Raw genomic sequence first — 21,228 nt, 5'->3', positions numbered from 1 at the left:
TAAGACAAGGTATATCTGATCTTGGTCACTCGTTCTCTCTGCCAACCAAGATGTCGCCTATAACCGCAGTCTTAGCAGTTTGCTTGGTCTTTCCATCAGGTAAATAAATTCTCAACACATATTTTAAATGTTGAAAGGGATCCAAAGTTTCTCCACAAGCTATCCAACACAAACTAATAATTTATCTTGACAGCCGTTACACGTAAAAAAAACTGTGGTGAAATGTGTTTCCTCGCGTATTTCAGTAGCGGCCGACTGTCTGAATGGCTGGACACGGTTTGACAACTCATGCTACAGAGTGTACCGAAACGGTACCGAATGGCCGCTGGCAGTGGTATGTCCGTGATACATGGATGAGACGGAGTAGGAGGGGGGGGGGGGGGGGGGGGGGGGGAGAGAGAGAGTTGAATGAGGTTACGTAACCTTCAGGGGTGAGAAAATATATCAAATGTGTGTGTGACAATGACACTACCAAGGGCCGCGATAACGGGAAGCCGATGTTAGCGTGTCTGTTTGATTAGAAACCCGAATTGTAGGTATTCTGAGCGCGTATATATAAGATAAAACATATAAATTTTACAGAATATTTGTGAGTGGTATATGTTTCTTTTAGTTGCTCATGATAACTTTTCGTGAAGGAACGAGATAGAATGACCTCAGTGTCATATGTCATCTAAACAGAGCCAGCAAATCTTATTTTATATAACGTACATGCATAAATTATGAACAGAGTAATAAAGTAGTTAAGTAGACACAACTTATGGATAACAACTTCTTTAATACTGTAAATGCGACGTTTCGGTATAGATCAAGCTTGACAACGGTATAAGGAGCTCTACCGAAACGTCGCCTTTACAGTATTGTGTCTACTTTGTCATCCGTCAACTTCTAAGTAATGCCTATCAAACAATTCAGTGAAATAGTATGTTATGTATGTATATTGGAACTGTATAAAAGTTAATGGGATTGAGAGTACTTTAACATTATTCAAAGACTAATCTAACAAATCAGCAAGACTCAAACAATAAACATAAATCTTGTGTTCTACTTTAGTCATACGTAGTTCCCAACATTGTGGTCACACTTGTACAACTGGCCGAGGCGACATTGTGGTCACACTTGTACAACTGGCCGAGGCGACATTGTGGTCACACTTGTACAACTGGCCGAGGCGACATTGTGGTCACACTTGTACAACTGGCCGAGGCGACATTGTGGTCACACTTGTACAACTGGCCGAGGCGACATTGTGGTCACACTTGTACAACTGGCCGAGGCGACATTGTGGTCACACTTGTACAACTGGCCGAGGCAACATTGTGGTCACACTTGTACAACTGGCCGAGGCGACATTGTGGTCACACTTGTACAACTGGCCGAGGCGATTGATGTCGAGAGGTGTGTTGGTAGAAGTGTAGAATGTGTATATATGTCGACGCGTGGAACAAAGTACAATGTTACATATGTATATTAGGTTTTGATCGTTTTTTACCTAGTTTGACTGTGAGAAGAAGAGTGGCTACCTCGCGCAGTTTGACACTGCAAGCAAGATACAAAACGCCCATGCACTGATGAGAGAACTCAATGGCAAAGGTCAGTTGCTGGAATAAATGCACAAATGCCGTCTATGTATCCCTGAAAGTAACATGTACATATCTTATGCGACAATAAATGTGGGTCTGCCTCATGTATCTTTTGGAATCAAGATGTCAAAACAAAGTCGTGCTGACGTAGACCAAAACATCCAAGTGATTTTGATTATATTTATCTACATTAATGCAGGTTAGGCCTGAAGAGTTGGTGTTTGAACAGTATTCCAGTTATTTCACGGCGTGTGGGAGAAAAGCCACTTTGGTGAAACCCATGAACACGGGTACGGTGATGACAAATCTCGAAACATAATCGGGACCCGAACCCACGACCAAAGGTTTCTGGCGTGCCCAAGGGACGTAACTCTGCGTGGCGAGGTGCGGCGCCTTTGACGACAGGGACACCTGTGTCCCTTTATGTAGAAAGACATTGCATCGGAATGTAATCGCATCATATGTGTGTTTCAGTGGATGATAAAATATGGATCGGAGCGTCGGACGTTCGACACGAGAATGTTTGGGTCTGGGAGAACAGTCGGCAGAACGTGACTATATTTGACTGGGGTGGAAAGGAACCCAACCAGGGCAGCAGCTCAACCCAGCAAGATTGTGTGATGATGTATGGCAAATATGACTTCAAATGGGCTGATGATATCTGCACGTCTCATTTCCAGTATCTCTGCGAGAGACCGTAAGTAACAATGACGTAACGTTTGATTACTTCTTTCAACGCCATATCAAGAATGTTATGAATATTTTGAATATTGCGACATCTGTAAATAAATAAACACAAAGTGTGGCAATACGTAATTGCTGCTGGGAGTTGCACATACGTTCTCCAAAACAGAAAGAATTGATCGATCTGATGTGTGCAAACATGTGTGACGTCACTCCAATGTATGCTGTCCCGTTATTATTTTCTAGTTTAAACATATTATGATTTCATGAAAAGCATATTGAAAAAAAGGTATGTTTAAACTATCGCCCGTTATCTCAACCATAGAGATCATGGAGGTATGGTAATTCCAACACCCCAGTACCAAGGCCTCAGTCCCTTAAAGACTTACTGTATTACATTTATAGGTGTCGCTCCAATCCAACTCAATTTCTCCGTTTCAGACTTTCTGCAAGTCTCTGATCGTGAAACTCTGGATGCAAATAGGTTAATAAAGAATCAAACATAAATTATTGCCTGTTGTTAATCAAGAGAAATATACAAGTTTGTTTTGAAATAGTGTATTGATGATGACCAACGGAGTTAAACAACTGATTAGAACCCTTGGGTTGGCAGCTACATGGAAAATAGGAGGCATGTGATTTGGTGAGTTATCTCCCTTGCCCACTTGAGGCATGTAAGCATAAGATCATATGTAACATGACGTCAGGACGTTGCTGTGGAATTAGAGCTATCCCGCAGAGAGGCAAGCAACACGTGACTCATCAAGACGACGCCGGTCTTACTCCAGATCAGGGTCCACATATCAGGAACTTCCACCAATTGTTTGTTTCTACTGACGAGTTAGAACACCACAAGGGACCCCAAACGGACACAGTGTGAAGCAGTCGTTTACATTCACAAATTGAGACTCATTAAAAGGAAAATTGCTTTAACAATCGACAACATTTTGTGTGCTGCATCTCTGGTTGTATTTGGTGGGTTTTGATAACGCTGCTATTTGATTCTAAACATGCTTTTATTATATGTATGTCGGCAACATGTATATCTGATAGAAAGACAAGGAGCATGTTATTGTAGTGTACTACGTATTGTCTTTTCCCAATATTTTTTTTATACAAGTTGGGAAAATATATAATTTTAAGATCAAATCGGTTATCGTAACAAACTATCCGACAGAGATAAACGTCTATATAACGTTCGTTCTGTCTTATTACTAATCAAGGATATAAGTCTTTATTATTGCTTTCATCCGATACTTATGAAAACTTTGGTAACTACTGCCACGGCGTCCACGGCGTTCACAGTGTCTAAGTTAGATAATACCCATGGCATTTTTGTTTTATTATCCTAACACGTGCCGAGGCAAAGGTAGCGAGTTACCAGTATACCCCGGCTCTGTTCAATGCGCTGAATGACGGACAGTCTGCAAACTGACACCACACTGTCATGGGCATTATCTAACACGTGCCGAGGCAAAGGTAGCGAGTTACCAGTATATCCCGGCTCTGTTCAATGCGCTGAATGACAGACAGTCTGCAAACTGACACCACACTGTCATGGGAATGCGTGCCTCACAGGAATCACGGACACACGCACTGGGTTTAGTCTCAACCTGTAATGAAACATAATAACTCGGCGGTCCTTTATGTTTGTAGCACAAATGTCCCATATCATTTCAATCTTGCACTACTAGCAACTGTTGAATTCCTACACGCATAAACATAGCTGTTGAGCGCTTTCTGCAATGGCGACTCGAGTGTGAAAACCTACAGAGGTAACCATCTAGTATATAATGTCTTTTCACAGCTGACACGTATTCGCAGGTTCTGAAAATCAGGAAGTCTTGACATTCCTCCTCAAGCCCCACCGGCTATCTGACCCATGGTCCGTACGGCATACTTCTGAAAATGAACGGACGTACCGCCACATTTCTGGCCATGTTCATCTTCTTTCAGGGTAAGTATACATAGGCCTGTATAATACCGTTCCTCAAAATGTGACACGAATACAAGCAAAATCTTGTGTAAATACAGTAACTGCAGGATGTTGCGAGCTCGAGGGATATATGCAGAGTGGCTGAAAAGTCATGGGCCTGAATACGAATGGTATATAGTATTTCTTCATCAGTGTGCATGTCTAAGTACAATAATTACGCAACTAACATGCTGCATTTGAACCAAATACATCACCAGACTGAATATCTCTGCAGTCATAAAAAGGACTAGGTATTCTATGTTGAACAAAACTGAGAAGGGAAGATGGGAAGTGAAGGGCCAGGAAGACATCATCTTCCCGAGGCAAGGGAGTTGACTGACTAGAAAAGTCAAGTTTCCACACTTGCCGAACTAGGCCGGAATATCTGGGTTCGATAGTAGCGTCATCAGTGGCTATTACGAGTTATGTCCCTTATATGTCCCTCCTATTGACCAGTTAGATTCCACCTCCCATATCATTTGGTTTTGTTTCAAACGAAATGACGATCCATCCGATACATAATCAAGATTTATTTTGTAATAAAACGGGCCTTACTTAGCAAAGTGCATCAAATCACGTGACCACCTTGATTAAAAACATGAGAAGATTTGGAAAATATCTGACGACGCTCAGTTGGCGAAGCACATGCTTTACAAATCCTGCAGTCGACCGAAATCTGCACGGCAGTTTACCAACCGGATGTGGATTTCGTTGCGCGATTTCGACTGGACTATGCATCGACTCGTTAGTCCAGCCAAAATATAACTCCATAATTGCAGCCTAGTTCGGCAAGGGTGGAAACTGGACTTTAAAACTCAGTTAACTCCCTTGCGTCGGGAAGATGGGAAGACATTCACCTGCCACCATTAACGAAAATGTTGCTAAAATACGTGATATGATTATGAATGACAGTTGACTCACGATAAGTCTGTTCCATCAGCTGACAAAGTTATGGCTTCTTTTTATCTGGGCTCTCAAAGGAATCCTACCTCCCTAAAGGTCAGATCATTAATGGCAAATATCCTGTTAAGCTGCTTTTCCAACTGCGGGAGAATATCAAGGCTTGAAGAAATGAATATCTGACAAGCAACATGCAAATAATCATGACGTATTTTCAGCTGTGGATGACGTTTTACACCACCAAGAGTAGGTCGTCATACCAGTTGGATCCAGGCATTTATCAGTGTCGTTGGCAGACCTCGGATGGGATTATAAAGAATAATATATATATATTGTGATCTGACATAATTAGCAAGCAACTCTATCAACACAGTCCATCACAGATAGGCTCAGAAATGTTCAGCTACCTCTCGTCATCATGCTGACCCTCATTGGTATTACCGAAATACTGTTCAAAGCGACGTTAAACCAGACGCTATGCGTTTAACACCGCACCCAGTAATGATCATCCAATGATTGATGTTGCGTGCATCGACTCACATCATCGGGTCACCTAACGTGACCACCTGATCCATTAAACTGCCTGGTACGTCCAGTATAGCTATAGAATGCTGTGGACCAACTCTATTCCACTGCCAAACTTATTTACTTGACAGAGTATGTTGCTGTTTATGTACTCTGTGGAAGTGTCTATTGATCCAGTGTATTACTCCACAACTATAGGCGGTAACAGTATTGTATGTTTAGTTTAGTTGACAAACTGATAAGTACTATTGATAACATGTGCAAAACTGATATGTTCTCATATCAATCGGGTTTGGGTAATTTATACGTATTTCGTTTTACCCAGATCGTGTAATATACCTTAAACACGCTCATTCAGTGATAACTAAAGTAAAATATATTTTTTTATTTTTTTAATTTTCAGAATCCTTCACAAATGAATTAGTGGGTTGCTATGGTGATGGGTCAGATGAATTGGATTTCTTTACACCTTCATGCGATAGTCCTAAAGTTATTGTAATCGAAAATATTTACGCATTTGCAAAGAAAGCAAATCTTGGGTGTGCCTTGGCAGCATTTGGAGCTGATTATGATCGTGGGAAGTGTTGCACGTACGATGCAAACGACTACAAGTCTCTTTATAAGGGAATATCTCTCTCTGAATACCTATCTGCGTGTGTAGGGAAGTCAAGGTGCATGAGGCCAGTGACTCGCCAGCGAGTAAACATGACGTATGTGGACGCTGGTTACATGGCCTTCACGACATACATGATCATGGATTTCTCCTGTGTCCTGGGTAAGACTACTCATAACGTAAATTTTACTTTGTTTCATGATTTAGTCTGTCATTGCTGATACATCTGTCATTGCTGGAATTCGCTAACTGTGCCACGAATAATCCACGATTATTAGGAGCCATATGGTGATGCTAACACCTTACATGCAGCGTGTGCAGTATGCATGTGCCAAATAAGGAATAACAAAAGTAGCTTAGCACTCGCAATTTTCTGAAGTTTGGATGGAATGTGTAGTAGTACAGACGTAAACTAAAGACGAAATCACATGTTAATAACATGGATTATTTTTACTAATTTCCGACTGTTTTTCAGAAACGTATATACTGGATCCTACGTCTAACCAGACAGCAAGTTATACGACAGTATTTATTCAAAGCGAAGAGAACACGACTTCCAGTAACAATGTTTCATGTAGAGTAGCAGCACCCTGTGACACATCAATCATCATAGAAACAATCCATATCTATTCCAACGGGTCACACACCAATCTGGAAATAACTGATGGGGACAACTCTCAGACATTGCTATGTCCCGGGAATAACTTCACTGGAGTCACCTACACCAGCGAGACGTCCTCCGTCCAGATAACACTATCTAACATGACTAAGGGAACATGGTTATGGGCACAAATCAAAGGTGATTTCAGTCATAGCGTCAAGGCATGTAATATATTTTTCTACTTCAGTCAACTGTAATTTTGTTGTATCACCTGGGGCAATATGTTGGTGGGTTTTTTTTCATTATTGTCTGGAACAGATTTTCTCCATTAAAACCTACCTGCCCCAAAACATTTTTTTACACCACCCTCCCTAGAATATCTTCCTTCTATATTTAGAAATAGCTATTATACACGAAATACCCATGTATACCTGTGAAGTACACAATGATTCGTCATAGATCTCTAATATTAATTATTTAATTAATTCTCTTTTTATTGTATTCAAGGTTCAAACGGTGACGTGATCAATATGAGTTGCAATTCCGAAGAAGCTTCGTCTGGTGAAGCATGCCCAGCTGGCACTACTCGCTCTGGTTCCTATGAGGAAGACGTTGCTGGTTCCATCTATTCTAATAATGTTAACTCTGTCTGTGAAAACGATAAACGAGTAACCACCGTCGACCCCAGGTCCACAGGGACATCAGCAGAACCACCCCAGGGTACAAGCACTCCTGGTTCTACAGGATCAAATACCCCCACAGAACCACCCCAGGGCACAAGCACTCCTGGATCTACAGGATCAAATACCCCCACCGAACCACTCCAGGGTACAAGCACTCCTTGACCTACAGGACTATCCCCAGATATATCAACAAAACACCCTAACGACATGCAATTTCTGGGTTATACAGAAATATTAAATTCAAATACAGGAGTCCCTGAGATAAAAAGGTCGACCCTGACTAATGGTACTCATGTTTGGTAATATTCTATTATTTTCGTCTTATTGAAAAACAATAATGACATGTACATTCAAAACGATCCTACATTTCTTCTTCAGATTCTTGGCAGATACCAGTGGCAGTAGTACTGGTCGTATTGGTTCTTGCTGTCATAGCTGGATACGTTATTAAGAGGAAGTTCAGAAAAACACAGGTATTTCCTAGACTATTTGGGACCATACTGCGTTTCATGAATATTTATGAATGGTATATGATACTTTTCAACAATGTTTCAACAAACATTTAGAGACGCCCTTTGCATTTTGTAAAATACCTAAGCATCCTTTTGTTTACTTAATGTGTCGCTTATTCCGAGATTATTGACATGTGTTGCAGGTGGAGGTTCTTCCCCTGATGAGTACAGAAGTACCCCCAGTAGCCCCTGCAACAACTGCACTAGTCCGTCGCCCCAGGCGCCTTGAGCCGCTGGATGATTACCCTTCTCATGACTCTCCGGCGGCTCCTTCTGTGGACACAGTACCTAAAATGTGGCACACTGTCCGTTCAGCATACACTGTTAACAAAGCAGCGACGCAGTTGTCCAAAAAAGGCGCAGTAAAGACAGACGTTTGGTATCTCGAACCTCGAGGGAAATAGTGTAACTCTGCAGTGACGACAAAGGAAAGACAATCATGAAGGCAACATGCCTGCAAGCATTTGTCGTGTGACAGCGCTACGTGTACATATGGACTTATTGGTGTCAGGGCAACTGTTGTTTGGTGCTGGTTTCCGCCTACAGATGTTCCGGTTCAACCCTATCTATGGTCATTACTTGATGGAATATGTTTCTCGTTTATCTGTCCCTGGCGGTTCAGGATCGTGAGTGCAGTGACATTTATTACAGGACTAGTTATTAACTGCTGCTGCCACGTATGTGACCCACTGTTTTGTCTTTTCTGAATGTAAACCTAAAACTGTGTGTTTGTTAACTATTCATGTGTGTAGTTAATTACTGATTAGACAATTTAGCTGTTAAAGAACCGATTTCTGGGTTAACCGATGCGTTTCAATTTAGAAAAGACCTTGTAACATACAATCATGAGCTACAAACAAATCGTGTTTTTAGAAAGTTAACCTTTCTGACGAGTTATCTTCTAATAGCATCAAGTGCAGAGTGAGTTGTTACAATGGATGTATTTCAAACAACATGAAGTATCATGATGACTTTTGCACTGGGTTAAGGAATCCGTTTCTCGTTGAGAAACATTGGCTTTCGCTCTAATCACAATAACACCCCATTCATCCGATCAGAAGATCAAAGAAATAGTAGGATCTGTATTTCATATTAAACCAATGACACTCTCTATAAAAATCAACTGTTACAACGCATCGTTTATGGAATCATCTACTAGCTCAACGACACATATTAGAGTTCCAATTTGCTATTCCGTAATGGTGAAGAGTTTTGGCAATGTACGTGCAGCTGCGAATTGGTCCTCGAATATTTCACATTTTCTGATTTACTTCCCAGCACCTTAAACTATGTTGCTTCCAAATAATATCTGATGCAAGGCAGGAATTCTTTGATGTGGTTAATACAACATGGTAAAACATGTCTTTTCTTGATGTCTTTTTGGCGCCAAGATGTAGTCATGAAAGGACCCCAGCTACATGCTTCGGTTTGATTTGACACGGGTCTGTACAACTAATGCAATACTCAAATATGAAGATTATTCTAAGATAAATTTGGAAAATACTTTTATTTGGTCGACCAGAAGCATCAAATCGCAATAAACCCCTTCTGATTGAAACAGCCGATTTTGACGGCCGCATCACCGTGAAAGTAATATTTTTAGAATAGTACTTATGTCATTGTCGGTAGTGGTTGACGGAAGAGGGCGTGCAGGTGATTTGAAGCGATTTAATGTTGATAAACGGTGGGCACCTTGCTTTCACATAAATGTGCGCGCCGCTGCCCCCTTTACAGCAAACAGTTTATTGTCCAAATATCAACTCCCCATTCACACGTCTGACGTGTGATCACGATACCCACGAATGTGAACAATGAGTATATGACGTTTTATGTGGCTGTAACCAATATCCTTATTGCACCTCGAAAATATCGCACTCATCAACATTCTATTTACTGTAAAGTGGAGGTACCACCAGACCGGGACTTCAAAACTAGATTTATCACATACTTTCATCACACAAATAGATATTGTATCCGAACCCCTTTTTCACGAGACGATTAGGACAACACTTGACCGGGGGAGAGAAAAATAGAAGTCCCACACCGATAGTCGCACTGTTCCGACCAGTAGTTGTTTTTCACATGCTGCAGTTCATAAAAACCTGGATTGTCAACAACACTATGTGAACACCACAAATATACTATATAAGCGTACAAAGTAGACACAATATTTAATTAATGGCTAGGAACTTCTTTAGTTACTGTAAACGCGACTTTTCAATGTAGATCCTTATACTGTTGTTAAGTACGCCCTGCTTGACAATGGTCTAAGGATCTATACCCAAACGTCGCTTTACAGTAATGAAAGAAGTTGCCATACATTAAATTGTGTCCATTTTGTCATCCGCCTACTTCTAAGTAATGCCTATCAAACAATATATAAATGTTAACAGAAAACACACACACACACACACACACACACACACACACACACACACACACACACACACACACATTTAATCGATTTTTACATGTGGTCACTGGCAGTGAAAAGACCATCAAACATCTACCAAAGTGCTCTATCAATAAACTTGAGGAAATATACTCGGGTGACTGCCAAAGTAACAGTTTGTTTGGACATTATGTCACAGGTTTGTTTTGAACGGATTCAATCACTGACTTCCAGACAGCCGTCATACAGCTGGACTATTGTGTTAAACAAAAAACAAACAAAATCCTATTGACTGTATTGCTTTTCATTCGTCATGAGTTTGGAGCTGATACTCAATCTAATAATATTCAGCAATATTTCAGCCATATCGTGACGAGAGAAAAATTATACATTAATAATGCATAAATATAGACTATATAAAACATGTCGACAAAGGACAGTTACATAACTTGACTATCACAGACATAGATTTAAAACTAGTACGTAACCATATATATTACCTTTGGAAAAATACACAATGCCATATTATTTGAATGACACCTCAATGGTTGCGATAAACTTTAAAATTATTTTCGTTCCAATTACCAATGAAATTATCAATAATCCGAGTCTGATAGAACTGTGTATGCTGCGTCACTCGCCAACGGAACACCATTGAAGTATTGCAGGGAAGTGTTCAATAAAGTAACTAACTTTTTGTGAGGAAAACATCGATATTCGTTTTCCCAGCTATCAGAAACTCATTATACACTAATAGTTAAGGGTATTGCTAAAACGATTGATTGCTGACTAATATGACTTTAATATTTCTGGACTAATAATTGTATACATCTCGAAAGAGACCCCATTACACACAGTATATCAATAAGCACATACGTACTGGACTGATGCTGACAGGTGCATACTCATGCGTGTCATCCGATACCGTGTGCGCCCTGATTAAGATTCTAAGTGTCCGTGGTTTTTACCAAGTGGTGAACGTCTGACATCTGGAAAACACTTCCATATTAAGCTGCCTAACATACGGTTAAAAGAGGTGTTCATCATATCTCACTCACTCACTCACACGCATCATCTCTGTAGGGTCCAGGAAAGAAAAGGGGTTATATTCCACATTATAGAACTGATTATGAGGCGAACAAACATATCTCTGTCCGAGACACTAATGTCACTATAGGAGAGGCCATTGCTTACAAATGAACATGTCTCAGATTATGTGTGATCGAGTGAATGTATTGCCTTTTAACAATACTTCATAGCGTGTGGGCTTGGTTCGGGTTGAAAGCCCAATGTGATCACGGATATGGCACACATTTAGAGACACAATCATGGTGAACCGACCTTCAAACGTGTACCTATACCTGTAAAACAACCTAATAAATACATTCAATTCTAACCCAACGGCAGAACATAATATCTGCTTCTGAGCTCTGAGGTTCTGGGAGTCAGATTAAAATTAATGATAACCATGCTTGTAAATTCAAGACAAGTCTGCAAACAAAGAGAGAGTTTATAATCAACACGCGATGTCGTGCCACAGACACCCAGTCAGGCTGGAGACAGGGAGACACCAAAGCAATCTTCGGGCTGTTTTGGGACAGGGTCTTCAGATTTTGATTTTCTGGAACCGGATTGCCAACCAGGGGAGATAATTGCTCTTAAAGATTTCTATGCTGGCTCTAAAAATAAATCTATCAACTGCCCCAGCGAATCAACAGACTTAAACAGGAACCACACAAAGTGTTGCACACACGCAAAAGACGACTGTCAGTTTGAATTGGACGGACAAGGAAAAGGCCTGGGGTTTTACACCAACTGTACTGGAAAGAACTGACTGTATGCTTAGAGTTGACAGGGTCACTGCAGGGTGGCCATGTGACTTCCTTGCTCGCTTGACACCAACTAATTACATGCTTGTGAACTACTACTGCATACCTGGTGAGTTGATAATAGACACAAACAGTGTTACCTTTTGATCACCTTTTCAAACGCCTTGCACATGTCTCTGTTTGTAACTGGGGTACAATTCAACTGTTGTCGTGGTCGGCCTATGGTAAGATACGTAGGGTTGAATTGAAAAGGTAAAGTTAATAAATTTAATCTCATCAAGAACACTATACTGAAAATATGGGATACTGATTCAGTGGGTTTAGTGGGGAGTATCTCCGTTATATCACGGCGTGTCAGCTTTATGCAGGAGGACAATCCAAAGACGTTGTCAATAGAAACCCATGAGCACAGGTATGGTGCCGACAAACCAGGAACCATTATCAGGCCGAATCTTGTATTCGAAGACCCCGTCATAGGAATCAAACCACTTAGGCGACAGGGGCACCTGTGACCACAACATTAAGAGAAAGCCATTGTCAAAAGGTCGAAAAGCAATGGTCAATGTAGACTGCATATGGTCAACGTACACAAAGTTCTACTGAAGTATAAGTTAATCCAGCGCTTAGCACATGGGTCACATTGTCTTAAAACTTTAATCATTTGGTAAAAATATGTTCGAGAATGAAGGACGCGTATTACTTGTCAACCGATATAGTCATGCATGTTTATGTTGCATGGAGTTGCCCTGTGTATTTGGTTTTAAATAACGTAATGTCAACCAATGCCAATATAGTAATACATATTCTTTATGGACATAATTTAAAATATAATTTGACTTATTCTACTGAATTTTTGTTTGCGACAGAAAGTATCCACCAGAGTATTTCCGACAGCATTGTCTTCCAAGGCTCTACATTGTATCTATACAACGATAACTACCCGGACGCAGTTCAGTTGGAGGGCAACAATACCTGCAGTGTGTCAGCGCCTTGTGGGTCAGAGGTCACAGTAACTGCCCTTGACATTCGTTTCCAGTACAATGCTGATGGTTCCTGTGCCCAATATCTCTTCTGGAGGATGGGAATGCAACAAAAGTCATTGATTGTACTTTCAATAACGACTTTGTTGTCAAATCCATATTTTCATCCAAGGGAAGCTTTCTTAAATTAACTTTTATTAACAACTTACATGTACGAGGAGGTCATTTCTTGAGTCAGCTTAACTGTGAGCATATATGGGCGTTTGCATTTTCCGTTCTTAAACTGATGTTAGTCCACGGTTGTTTCATATTGTCACGATATGGCTGAAATACTGCCGATGTGACTGTAAATTTTAACTCACTCACTCACTCACTGTTTCATATTGGACAGGCATGTACACACACAATTAAGCTATGTCCTGCATAAGCTGCTACATTTACCATGTAAGTCCTACATATATTTCTAAACACAATTCATAATTTGAGTAAAAGCATATATACTAACTTTGTATTCTGTCAGGATTAATACGTTATACCACAATGCTATGAATTGGAAGAACGATGTCAACACTGGTACGTAACCATATGCCCTCATTCTTACAGTTAATTATATTGGTGGGAGCACGGATGTCCCGGTCGTCTAAGGCACAGCAATTCGTTGTGCAGGAGTTGCGTCCCTTGGGCACGCCCGAAACCTTTGATCGTGGGTTCGAACCCCGATTTGTCCCGATTATGTTTCTAGGTTTATCAGCAGCATACCCGTGCTCACGGGTTTCACAAAATTTGTAAACGTCAGAGTCCTGCATCGCTATGGGCTTTCCTCTCACACCAAGGTGACACGCCGTGATGTAACTGGAATACTGTTCAATGTTCAGCTCATCCAACCTACGTTATCCAACAGCTACAAGCCCCGGAGTTGACGTCGAAGTGTCCTGTGGTGCATCGGCTGCATCGCTACCGCAGACCGTATGCGTGTCCAACCACGACAACGCAGGCAACTCCAACAACAACGGGTTACATGTTGATATCTAGGTCACTGATGCCCTCAGCATCAGCTTATGCATCAAGAAACACTCAAAGAGGTATTTACTCTTTAATGTGTAGTTTGTGCAGACAAAACATATATAATTTTGATAATCGGTTAATTTCATTTTAGTGCAGCTATTACGCCACGAGTTGCTTCGCTGGCTTATGTACATAGCCCTTGTTAGTTAGCCTAGAAACGGGTTGCTGGTGAATTTGTCGTCAAGATGTTTAAACGTTGCACAAAATATAACAAAAATTATGTTTTGATTCTATTTCGATGACATTTGGGCAGAGACAAGTTCAGAGAATGAAGAACGTTGGACCATTATTTATTCACAACAGTTTGTAACGGGCGTTGCACGTCATTGAGGACAGTTATCGCTAGACAGATGTATAAATGAATGTGTTGAAAGCATCTCCCTATTCCAGCAGTGATCACACACAATCTAGGTAAGCCTCCTGTGTAACTATGAAGCTATTTAGTACACATATGCATGAAGCTTTTGTACTTAAGACTCAAGTATGCAGCCCGACACGATTGCTGTGATTGCTGTTGTGGGAATTTGCTTCCTTGGGATAATCTTCTTGGTTGTTCTCTACTGCGTCAAAAAGAAAAAGCTGACGAAGGTAACTTAGAACCTTCACAGATGTGTTGACAGCTATGATGAGTTACATTCAGTGTCCTTTGTCCTGACTAACTCTTGTTCGACAAAGAATGGCCTTCATCTACGGCACATATTTGTTGATCGAAATCTATATTCACGTACAGTGACAAAGTCCAGTGATTAATAGCTTGCTCGTCAGGTTAATCCCATGCTACCATGCGAAGTCGATCTTGTAGTATTTCTTAAAAAAGGAAACATTTGACAAGATCATATTCACTTATATAACAATTTATCAAACACTGAAATCAGTGATGCCATAGCCTCACGAACGCTCTCCAGACATTTGCGTTTCCTGAAATAACACTGATGCTTGATTTGTATCAGAAAACGTCGCTGTTTATTTTGTTGTTGTTTGAAATGTGATACCTGTTCCTTTTCTTGTGAGATTCGTCTGTGAATACCAACGGAATAAACATTTTTGTTATACTGTATACAATTTTTACATTGCAGTTTGTATTTCTTAAAGGAGCAACGTCCCTGTGGTTCGTCAGAGATACGTCAGAACCCAAACCAACCTGCAGTATTTCGGACTATTGTGTGTTTCTGCTCAGACAGAACCACAAGCACAACATGGGCCACCCGAACCCGAGATCCTTCTCAGATATCCAGAGATGAAGCACAGCATGATGCTTCTAAAACTGCTGGTCCTGTCAATCATGTGAACTTCGACGCAATGGTTGTTCCACAACGGAGGTCGGAATTACCTCCCCTTCGTGAGATTGCAAACATCCCCCCAGTTCGCGTGTCTGAGAACAGGATAACACCCAGGTTTGATGCCCTCCTGGGAAGTCAGATTTCCCCTGACACAAGGACGTCGGCTGCTCCACCGAAGCTTCCCCAAATTATACCCAGAGCTTCCTGGTGATGGAGGCTCAAGCTGCCAGACTGAATTGACAGAGGGTACAGTCCAATACACGTCTTCTTTATCACGACCGTTTGTTTTAAACTGAAGTGCAGTAACTGGATTTCTGTGTTTTGCAAAATATGACACCAACAGTCATCATTAGTATGCCGATTCCCGATGAGGCAAACTCATATAGCCCACTTTGATTAAATGTTAACGCAGTTTAACGAATACATTTGCTCTGTTCTCTGTGCTAGTATATAACATTTCATCCATGGCGAGAGAGATTCTTTATTTCTTCCAGATGTTATTCCGAAGATTACAATGAAAATATATTCAATAACACGCGGCTATGACAATACAGAAAGGCATAGCATCTTTACAATTCCGCACAGCTTATGAAATTCAAATGTCAATACGAAGACAGATATCCACTTAAAGATATATATCAAGAGATGCTTTAACCCTGTACATTGTGAGACCATTCTCCGTTTTGTTTAAACACGTTATTGAAAAATCATGTCACAGGTTTCATATTGACAATATTTACGCTACAAACATGTAATGTTTGTCATGCATGTGAGTGTACAAATGCAATCACAGCCATTAGTGCTACGCTGTGATTGTTTCATAGTTTGATACCTACATGTATGTCAGAAACGTTTGCGTTCTTTGAGGCAAATCAAAGACATAAATAAAATAGGGTTATAAAATTGCTGAATTGCACGCACGTACGCAAGCACACGTGTACACAGATACACTAATGATTCCACTCATTTCTTATAAACAGCTAGTTATGCACTAATTAGTTATTTACTAACTTCTGTCCTCAACCCTTAACAGAACAATTAATGATCAAAATGGTTATTCAAGTTGTGATTCTAGTAAAGTAGATAGGCGAAAAGTGTAGGTATCTTGTTGTGAGCGATATTGGTGTTTACATGATATCAGCTGTGGCTTCACACTATTACCGTGCAATGCCTGCAATGGTATGACAAGGAATACCATACTATCAACTGACACAGGGACAACCTACTGATTAAGACGTTCGTGAGAATTTCAGAGCACGGGTAGTTTTATCAAAGCTAATCGGTGAGTCTAAATATATCAGGGTCAATCTTCCATTTAATCTTATTCACAAAACATGACATCTGACGCAGAAGGCTTAGTAATCGCCTTGGTTTGGGTATAGGTACTTACGTACTTAGATTCATGTGTCATAAACAAATTTAGTTGCCAAAAACTGCTGCTTTTGGATCGAATAATCCTTTGAGTAGGTAGTAATGAGTTTTGTCTGTGTCGCAACAATATCACAGCTATACCGCGATAGCGTGTGAATATTCGAAACTGTAGCAGACGAACCAGTGATTGAACCAGCATGACGATCACTGTCATCGTCGTACGACATAATAAACGTTTTAAAACGTTTAATCCCACCTCTCTAAGTAATATTTTTAAAATTCTGATATAAAATCTGTCTGGTTAACGTATCAGTGCCCTTTACTACGTCATAGTCCAGCTGGACACGCTTTGGTTGCTAAAGGCTGTACCGAAATGGTAGGATTTTAACTCCACGTACACTCAGACAGTATAATGACAGTAGACTTCAAGACTTCAAAAAGGGGAACACAAGTGGTGCCCACGTGGATGCCTACTTCTTGCTTCAATGTCTTACCCCCATTTTTTCTTCAGAAGAGATTTGTGTCAAAAGAAAAAGTTTGGAAGGAGCCATGTTAATCCATTTCACGATGTCACTGCTTTCTTCCATTATTAACGTGTCAACTCCCAATAAGCTCAATTGTAAAATAAAACGTGTATAAACTAATCATTTTCCCCTCGCCTGTGTTGGTTGAGAGAGAAATTCCAAGAGCATTTGCAATACAGTCACATGACCACCTGATCAGGTAATGACCGCACCACCTGTGTTCTCACAACCCCCAGGTGTCACCTCTGTGTGTCAGGCAGCTATGGCGTCCATTGTGTTATCATTCATCTGTGTTTCAGTCGTTATAGGACCTGGTAAGTTGTATGTAGCTAATTCACAATAAGGTAATATAAACAAAGGAAACGTTACAAATGTAATCGCAGATATTGTGTTACGCTGCACACATATGGAACACCTTAATTCCTTTAACGTCGATATGAGGCTCGCAAAATATGTTAAAGGTCTGAAAGTTATAAGATTAATGTATCCTCCCAGTTTGATAATCTTGCTAACATTTACATACAAATTCTGAAAAAAAACATTAATTCAATAAAACAAAACTAATCTTCAAATTCTGTGTATTGGTTTGCATCAACACATCTTTATGTGACTCTGTGCTAACTTTCAATAGCTTGATTTGCCGCTGATGTGTGCATTAAATGCAAGTATGTCCCATCATGCTTAATTCAACACATCAGTTTGGTCCGAGTGTATCAATGGCTGGACACGGTATGATGACTCTTGCTACAGACTCTTTAGAGATTCCAAAAAGATTTGGCCGGAAGCAGTGGTATGTACAACCATTATCAGCCTGAAATACAATGTGCATCTGTTGAAGTGTGTATTATGATTTTGCATTTAAAGTGAAGTCTCATTTATGGCTCGTACAATCATGTGGACAAAGACAAACTGTATACATAAAATTGCAATTTATATATCATTGTTTGCGGTTTTATAATTATAAATCCATACATTAATGAAATGCACACGCCATTCCATGTACAAACATTTATTTCTGTTGCACGAAAGTTTGCATGTGAAAAAGAGGACGCTTATCTGGCGTCAATAGAGACACAGCGTGAAAGCACAAACGTCCATGCACTGGTTGCGGAGCTGAACCTCGCAGGTAGAGTTAGTCCATCGTTACTTGTATATCTAACTATCTGACAGTTGCAAGTAGCTTATTTACATGTCCTCCATATGCAGGGCTTCAACGGAGAGAAACAATCAAGTGTATTTTTCTCAAAAGCTGCCATCGGAACATTTAGATATGTATTTTTTACTAAAACTTCATAATTTGGATTTTTACGTCTTTTTAAACTCGGATTCAGTATGTTTGAATGTAATATAGACAATTCATTATTTCATAATTTGGATTCTTACTTCTTTTTAAACACGGATTCAGTATGTTTGAATGTAATATAGACAATTCATTACTTCATAATGTGGATTTTTACGTCTTTTTAAACTCGGATTCAGTATGTTTGAATGTAATATAGACAATTCATTATTTCATAATTTGGATTCTTACTTCTTTTTAAACACGGATTCAGTATGTTTGAATGTAATATAGACAATTCATTACTTCATAATTTGGATTCTTACGTCTGTTTAAAATCAGAGTCATTATGTTTGAATACCCTATAGATACCGACAACGTGTGGATCGGCCTGTCAGATGTCCGAGAGGAGAATGTGTGGGTTTGGGAGGTTGACAGGAAGAACGCCACGTTCTTCAACTGGGGGCGAACTGAACCTAACCAAACAGGAACAACTCAACAAGACTGTGTCATTCTGTACGGGAAACGCGGACATACATGGGCCGATGATAGATGTGAAATTAAGTACTACTACCTGTGTGAAAGACCGTACGTATCATCATCATTAGTAAGAACGTACCATGCGGTACAAGGCAAGTGTAAGAGCTCCTGATTACCTGAAATATGAGATTAGTGAATGAATAAAACTTAAGGGATTAGGTCCAAAACCCAAAAAAAACCATTTCAACAAGTACTGAATTAAAGTTTATATTATGAAATTACAATTATGATATTCGTCTCAATATCACTCATGTTCACTTTACGTTTCAGATTACAAGCAAGTGTGTCGGGATAATGTTTGAATTCCGTCACCAGCGACACCCGTGTATAATATCATGCATTGTTACAAGTCGTTCAGGAAATAAACTTTGACTGACACCAACATGTTGTTTTACTTGTCTAGTTGCGGGAGAAACTCCGTACCACACAATTGATATGTCTAAGTTTATTGCATTGGACACTTATATAGTGAAACATTTGGGGCATGTATGTTCATACACGTTTATCCTCCAACTCTCATGTGTGCATGAAATTACACTTAAAGCGTAAATAATCCCACTCCATACACGTGATTGAATAAAAACACAAAAAACAGTTTATGGAATAAAAACCTATCCTTGAGCCTGTGAAAAACATTTCTCAATATGTCCATGAAATCTGTATGGACTCGGACAAGTGCATTGTATATAACCAGATCAATAAACTATTTTATATCCACGATTGAGTAAATATTGGAAGATCAACGAGCAAAAACAACATACAAGGACTTAAAACGTAAGGCGTGTGTACTAAAGAAATAGAAAGATTCTGACAAATATTACATTTGGTGAATTAAATTTAGAACGCAATGTTGCAACTGAACACAAAATGAAATGTAACCCTTCAATGTTTAGTTCCCTTATTCTTGTCATCACTAGGAGTTGCGACTTATCTACAATACGAACAACACTCATCGTCATCATAACCCCTTTACATCACGATCAATGGTCAAGCCAATAGCCAAACGGGTGAATGAGACAAGCTGGTCGTCTCCTTTGGATACCGTTTTATTACGAGTGTATTTCAGACCTATCAAACTCGCGAGATACGTTTCTGAATACACTCGTTGTAACAAAACAGTATATGACGGGGACAACATTGAAAGAAGACCTTGTTCGTATAAGGAGGGCATGTGATTACAACATTCGGAGTTGATTTTATATTTCGACCATATATATTTAATCTACGCAAAAATCAATCTTCAAACTCGGTTCAGCGTAGGTGAGGGGGGCTCGCGAGATGATCGACTCCCCCGAGTCAGCAGATGGTGTATCTTCAATGGAACTGGTTGTAATCACCATCACCGTCTGTTCACTCGCGGAGCACGAACGGTTCACTACACGAGATTGCATCGGTTGAGACGACATATCTAACAACTGTAAACTTGGTACAACACGAAGTTCAAGTTCGTAAGTGGACGCAACGATGAATATTGTGATGATCGTTATAACCCCATGACGCTTGCTGGGTACAAGACTTTTTGGCTAGAAGCAGGCATCCCCATTGGCACCAACTGTGATCCCTTTCTTGCTGATTTGTTTCTTCAAGAATATTTCAAACCTATTTGTTGTGTCTAGTTGTGTCTATCGGGACAGAGTAGTCATTGCAAAGATAAGTTGGACAGTGCTACCGACGACCCATTCAAATGACCAACCGAATAGAGGCGGAGATGGACATACTGCGTATACACTTCCGAAATTGCTTCATACCTGGTAAAGGATGTATCAAAGCACTGTACGTTCAGAAAACAACACGCCAATGAACGATGTTAAGGACTGAGGACAGTTTGTGCGCCTCGGGTCCAATTTGAAAAGGCACCAGATGTTTTAGCAATGGCATGCAGTCACTTTGAT

At 40.2% G+C, this 21,228-nt stretch overlaps 2 protein-coding genes and 1 pseudogene across 2 annotated transcripts; all 3 read left to right on the top strand.

Moving 5' to 3' along the window:
- On the top strand, positions 1-2,774 carry LOC139474916 (lectin BRA-3-like). The gene is made up of 5 exons (XM_071258109.1): positions 1-99; positions 246-334; positions 1,497-1,593; positions 2,058-2,280; positions 2,709-2,774. The coding sequence occupies exons 1-5, from the start codon at positions 51-53 to the stop codon at positions 2,725-2,727; spliced, it is 477 nt and encodes a 158-aa protein (XP_071114210.1). The 5' UTR covers positions 1-50; the 3' UTR covers positions 2,728-2,774.
- A 1,401-nt stretch (positions 2,775-4,175) lies between these two features.
- LOC139475792 (mucin-22-like) lies at positions 4,176-8,756 on the top strand (annotated as a pseudogene).
- An 8,966-nt stretch (positions 8,757-17,722) lies between these two features.
- LOC139475113 (C-type lectin mannose-binding isoform-like) lies at positions 17,723-19,698 on the top strand. The gene is made up of 5 exons (XM_071258363.1): positions 17,723-17,831; positions 18,216-18,307; positions 18,547-18,643; positions 19,165-19,384; positions 19,607-19,698. Exons 1-5 carry the CDS (start codon positions 17,780-17,782, stop codon positions 19,629-19,631), a joined length of 486 nt encoding a protein of 161 aa, XP_071114464.1. The 5' UTR covers positions 17,723-17,779; the 3' UTR covers positions 19,632-19,698.
- The last annotated feature ends 1,530 nt before the right edge of the window (positions 19,699-21,228 follow it).

Source organism: Haliotis cracherodii, unplaced genomic scaffold, assembly GCF_022045235.1.
Source record: "Haliotis cracherodii isolate W230 unplaced genomic scaffold, xgHalCrac1.p SCAF_3, whole genome shotgun sequence".
NCBI lineage: Eukaryota > Metazoa > Mollusca > Gastropoda > Lepetellida > Haliotidae > Haliotis > Haliotis cracherodii.
Note: the sequence above shows the minus strand (reverse complement) of the source record. Positions and strands in the feature narration are given on the sequence as shown.